The sequence below is a fragment of the Psammomys obesus genome, unplaced genomic scaffold (genome assembly GCF_907164565.1).
Source record: "Psammomys obesus unplaced genomic scaffold, mPsaObe1.curated_primary_1811, whole genome shotgun sequence".
Lineage (NCBI taxonomy): Eukaryota > Metazoa > Chordata > Mammalia > Rodentia > Muridae > Psammomys > Psammomys obesus.
The window spans coordinates 282,830-289,017 of record NW_026590269.1 but is presented as its reverse complement, the minus strand read 5'-3'; the positions used below and the strand labels follow the sequence as shown (position 1 = coordinate 289,017).

At 41.5% G+C, this 6,188-nt stretch overlaps 1 protein-coding gene across 1 annotated transcript; it reads left to right on the top strand.

Annotated features, from left to right (window-relative positions):
• The first annotated feature begins 734 nt into the window (after positions 1-734).
• On the top strand, positions 735-3,217 carry LOC129676412 (protocadherin beta-6-like). Its single transcript, XM_055606754.1, has one exon. It carries the CDS (start codon positions 858-860, stop codon positions 3,195-3,197), a length of 2,340 nt encoding a protein of 779 aa, XP_055462729.1. The 5' UTR covers positions 735-857; the 3' UTR covers positions 3,198-3,217.
• The last annotated feature ends 2,971 nt before the right edge of the window (positions 3,218-6,188 follow it).

Here is a 6,188-nt window from a genome sequence, read left to right as displayed (position 1 = left end):
CTTTCTTTGATGGAGTATATGCATACAAATACTAACACAAACACATGGAGCAATGATACAGACAATGGAAACAGCACACCATAGATGAGCTTACCAGAAAAAAAGTAATGAAGAAAAGTACTGTAGCACAGAAATATTCTGGTTTCACTTTATGAAGTTTCTAGGAAAGACAAAATATCCTATGGTAATAAAAGTCAGCACAGTGCCTCAGCAGTAACTAGTGAATGACAAGGGGAACATTTTTATTTAGTTATTTCTTTATCTAGATTTTGCTTGTTGGACTGTATTAAATTGCTGATCCTTTATTATTTTACACACATGAGATGGGGGCCCTATTACATATGTGTATTACATTTCAAGAAAAGTAATTTGGAAATATCCAAATATTTTGTAGATATACATAACATTGGATTTATGTATGCAAAATGGCTTTCTTTAAGATCAATACGCCATTTTGTTCATTTAAAAAGTTACCTTTCACTGACAATTAGCTTAGCAAATGTGTTGGAATTTTGGGTTGCAAAGACCGGAAGATACTTCTGTATCTTAAAGGATGTTTAAACACAGCAGGGCTGGAACTGCGAACAAAATGTACATTATGTGCAACACTAGAATAGTACACACGGTGGCGCTGCAGTCTAAGGATTTGTATAACAGGGGTCTCCCAGGATGCCCAGGACGCCATTCCTGGGAATCAAAAGGCTGGGTGTTCCCTGAAAGGAGGGGGCATTTACGTAAGATCTGGGGGAAAGGATTTCTGAAAACAATTCAGTAGGATTTAATTCGCGATTATTTCACCAAACCATCTGTGTGGATTAAAACCGACAAGATTTAGAAGCAGCTTCCTCTGGATCCCAATGGAGGCAGCACCAGCAAAAACGCCAGAGATAAGGCAAGTTGTTTTTCTCACTATATTGTTGCTATGTCGGGGATATGGTTTTGAGGCAATTCGATATTCCATGCCAGAAGAGACTGAAAGTGGCTACTTGGTGGCTAACCTATCAAAAGATCTGGGGCTCAGGGCAGGGGAACTGGCCAATAGAGGGGCTCGAATCCATCACAGAGGAAACAAAGAGCTCTTGCAGCTGGTTGCAGAGACAGGAAATTTGTTCTTGAAGGAGAAACTAGACCGCGAGGTCCTGTGTGGGGAGACAGAACCCTGTGTGCTGCACTTCCAGATCATTCTGGAAAACCCTGTGCAGTTCCTTCAAATGGACCTGCAGCTCACAGACATAAACGACCATTCTCCAGAGTTCCCTCACAGGGAAATGCTCCTAAAAATTCAAGAAAGTGCCCAGCCAGGCACTGTGTTTCCTCTGAAGGCAGCTGAGGACCCTGACATAGGGAGCAATGCTGTTCAGAACTACACAGTCAGCCCCAACCTCCATTTCCACGTTGTTACTCACAGTCGCGCAGATGGCAGCAAAAACCCAGAGCTGGTGCTGGACAGAGCCCTGGACAGGGAGGAGCAGCCTGAGCTCACTTTAACCCTCACTGCTCTGGATGGGGGGACCCCTCCCAGGTCTGGAACCACCACAGTGCGCATTGAAGTGGTGGACATCAATGATAACGCTCCCCAGTTTGTACAGTCGCTCTATGAGGTTCAGGTCCCTGAGAACAGCCCCCTCAATGCCTTGGTTGTCAGGGTCTCTGCCACAGACTTAGATGCTGGGATACATGGTGATGTAGCCTACTCTCTGTTCCAAGGTGGTAGAGCATCTCAACCATTTGTAATAGATGAAACCACAGGAGAAATTCGTCTGAGAAAAGAGTTGGATTTTGAGACAACTCCATATTACAATATGGAAATTATGGCCACAGACACTGGAGGCCTTTCAGGCAAATGCAGTGTAGCTATACAGGTGGTGGATGTGAATGACAATGCCCCTAAACTCACCATATCGTCGCTCACTAGCTCCATCCCAGAAAACACTCCTGATGCTGTAGTTGCTGTTTTCAGTGTTTCTGACCCAGATTCTGGAGATAATGGAAGGATGGTGTGTTCTATTCCGAACGAACTTCCGTTTCTTTTGAAGCCAACTTTTGAGGATTATTACACTTTAGTGACAGAAGGAGCACTAGACAGAGAGAGCAGAGCCGAGTACAACATCACCATCTCCGTCACTGACTTGGGCACACCCAGGCTCACAACCCAGCACACCATAACAGTGCAGGTGTCCGACATCAACGACAACGCCCCCGCCTTCACCCAATCCTCCTACGCCCTGTCTGTCCGCGAGAACAACAGCCCCGCCCTGCACATAGGCTCCATCAGAGCCACAGACTTGGACTCAGGCTCCAATGCCCACATCACCTACTCGCTGCTGCCGCCCAATGACCCGCAGCTGGACCTCCACTCTCTAGTCTCCATCAATGCAAATAATGGGCAGCTGTTCGCGCTCAGGGCGCTGGACTATGAGGTCATGCAGAGCTTTGAGTTCCGTGTGGCTGCCACAGACCAAGGCTCCCCTGCCCTCAGCAGCCAGGCGCTGGTGCGAGTCCTGGTGCTGGACGACAATGACAATGCGCCCTTCGTGCTCTACCCTCTGCAGAACGCCTCTGCGCCCTGCACTGAGCTGCTGCCCAGGGCGGCGGAGCCTGGCTACCTGGTCACCAAGGTGGTGGCTGTGGACCGCGACTCTGGCCAGAACGCCTGGCTGTCATTTCAGCTGCTCAAGGCCACTGAGCCCGGGCTGTTCAGCGTGTGGGCGCACAATGGCGAGGTGCGCACCACCAGGCTGCTGAGTGAGCGCGATGCCCCCAAGCACAGGCTGCTGCTGCTGGTCAAGGACAATGGCGATCCTCAGCGCTCTGCCAGTGTCACTCTGCATGTGCTGCTGGTGGATGGCTTCTCCCAGCCCTACCTGCCTCTGCCAGAGGTCGTGGGAAACCCTACACAGGATGAAGATGAGCTCACCCTGTACCTGGTCATTGCCTTGGCATCTGTGTCTTCACTCTTTCTCTTGTCTGTGCTGCTATTCGTGGGGGTAAGGCTGTGCAGGAGAACTAGGGCAGCGTCTCTTGGTGTCTGCTCTTTGCCTGAGGGAAATTTTCCTGGCCACCTGGTGGATGTCAGTGGCACTGGGACCTTGTCTCAGAGCTACCAGTATGAGGTGTGTCTGACTGAAGACTCTGGGGCCACAGATTTTAAATTCATGAACCCCTTTAGTCCTAATAATCTGTTTCAGGACCCCTAGCTAAATTTCTGTGTCAGGAACCTGGGATTTGATAAATGAATCAGAATTTGTTTCTCGGTTATTGTTGTTATTTTGCATTCAATAATCTTCTCTTGCCACACTATATTTCTAAGGTTTTTTTTTTTTTTATTTCAAGATTTCTAATGGTGTATTTTTCTTTTTTGGTCCTGTGCTTCCTATTTTATCAATCCAACTTTAATGCATCATTTTCTTTCACTAATTTTGGAGGAGAATAAACAACTTTGTGGTTGTGTTTCTATGGTCTTTTCAAATAGTTCTTGGGAATAATTTCTTCCTCTGCATTTATAACTATATTGGGAAATTCACCCTCTTCAAATTGTATTGTTTTGAGGCTGAGTCCATAACTTACCAAGTTGTATTCACTTTGTTTTTCACTTCACTGCTGTGTATTAACTGTTCAAAGTACCGTGTTCTTTGTGACATTTTCAGAGAGGTACATACCACCCTTGGTAACATTCACCTACTATTACCTTCCATATTCCTGATGTTTTCTTCCCATCACACTCTTGAATGCCCATCTTGCTTTCATGTATTTCTTGTATTAGAGTGTGAGTATTTAGCTAAATGACCTGAAATTTCATATATGATCCTGAAAATGACAATTTTGTTCTTTTCATTTTGCCTGAGAAAAGCAACTTCATTGTACATGCATGTGTTTTTCTCATCCGCACTTCTGTTATAGTGAAGCAGCTTTGTCTATAGCTAATGAGGTGTGAGCATAAGATACATACATCTGACATATTTTTACATGTTTTGTACACATGACAGTGGAGAGTTTATTATTTTTGCTGACTACCAAAATAGTATTTTAAGGTTCTATTTGCTTACAGACAAGCCAAAACTACCGTGAAAATGTACCGGACATAATCTTTCTTGACCTAAGGCTTTGTGAGACACGAGTGTGCGTCTATTCTGTATAAGGAGGTGTTTAATGAAGCATGTTGTGAGATGATCATTTGATTTGTAAATGCTGGATGTAAATGAGGGTATGTTAAACTTTCAACAAAATATGCAGATGAATGCCGTATAAGTGTTTCAGTCTTTTATTATTAATATTTACTTGACATAACTAAGGTGACTCAGGGGAAACAATTGTTTTGAGTCTTATCAATGGATTCCTTTCTTCCTATTTCCATCTGTCATGATGTAGCATTATTTGGGGATGAATACTGTCAACTCACAGTAGTATTGCACCTACAACATTGTAGTTAAATGGTGTACTAGTATAGTAATTTATAATTGAAAAAACAGTAACATTGAGGAAGTTTAAATTTTCTTCACCTAAAAAGAACATGTCAAAACAACCAGAACCACAAAATATGGCTTTTTTTGAGTGAAACTTAGGAAAAATAACTTTCACAGAAACCATTCGTTGAATTTATTTAAAAATATGTTTTCATGTTTTATTATTCAGATATATTAATATTTAATACTTGAAAGTCATTGTTTAAAGACAAATAATAGAACTTATCAAACAGTGAAGAGTTTGGGAAACCCCAGAAAGACAAGAATTTAGGGTGGATATGTCCTCAATCAGCAATAACTATAGTTGTATCTTTAGACTCATACTTAAGTGCTTGAAGAACTGGGAGAACCACTTTCCATGCAGGAAGGTCCCCAATACCAAAAACATTATGTACATGATAATTGAAAGCATGAATTCTGAATAATCAGAGAAAAATCTTTCCAAGTTCAGCCTAAATACTTTGTATAAAAAATTTTAATTGGATTTTCATCGTTTTCTAGTTACCCTTATTTTCACAGAAATTATGTAATTAATATAGGACAATTAATTTTGAAAGGCACTACACCATATGAAATCAGACTAAAATAGGAAGGGCTGATCATCCATTTACAACTTGAAAACAAAATATGAGATTCTGTCAGTAAGGTGCACGTGTGTGTGTGTGTGTGTGTGTGTGTGTGTGTGTGTGTGTGTGTTCAAGAACTGGGGCCTAAGGTATACAAGACATGCATTCTATCACAAAGCTAAAAACCCCAACTCCAGACTCTATTAGAAATTGAATTTGTACATAGCCAATCTTTATGTTACCCCTATGCATTTGGAGAAAGTAGGCAGAAAATTTCCAAGCCAAGGAGATAACCTGGACTGAATTTGAAGACAAAGAACAACCAGTCTTGATTCAAAATAGTTTTTGTTTTCTGGCAGTTAGAAATAATTTATCCATTTATTTGAATTGCTTTCCAAAACTATTGCTATTACTTATTTCTTGAGATAACTTCTTATTCAGTTCTGTCTGTGTAGCCTAGGCTGGCCTCCAAGTCTGCTACTAAAGCCTGGGATTACAGCTGTACCACTATGCCTTGTTCCCAGGACCTCTTTACATGGAGATTTTACTAAGTGCAGGACTCGGGGGAGATGCTATGTGTATAGCAGTAACTATTGGTGCACTTTGGGGCATTTACAAACTGCAAGTATGACGTCAGTAAAAGAGACGACTTTGTCTATCCATTCTCTCACGACAAGTTTACTAATGTACAAACTGACATTACTGATATTTCAATTTTTGAAGAAGAAATAAAATTAAAGTTTTGAATCCCCTTACTCCTAAATAGCTTCAGTAAACTCTAAATAATCTGAAAATGCTCTTTTGGTTTTATCCATAGCTGGGCTTGTAGCACATCATGCAATGCTTCATTCAAAGCAACTGTTCAATTTGCATTATTGAATAATTGAAAATGAATGACTGAATATCTATCAATGAACTTGAAATCAATAAACTTTCTGAGGCCATAAAAATTATCTCAAACTTGTCTACTTGTCATCAAATTCAAAAGAACTATCCTTTTCAGAAAAAGGAACAATTTAATTTTGTCAGAATAATATCAATCCCTATGGAGCCACTGAAAACTCAGAGAACTGTAAAATGATACATTAGTCTCTAATTTAGTTACATAGTGAGCTTATTCATGTCTTTGATCCTAGTGACTGGGAGAGTTTAAATGCAA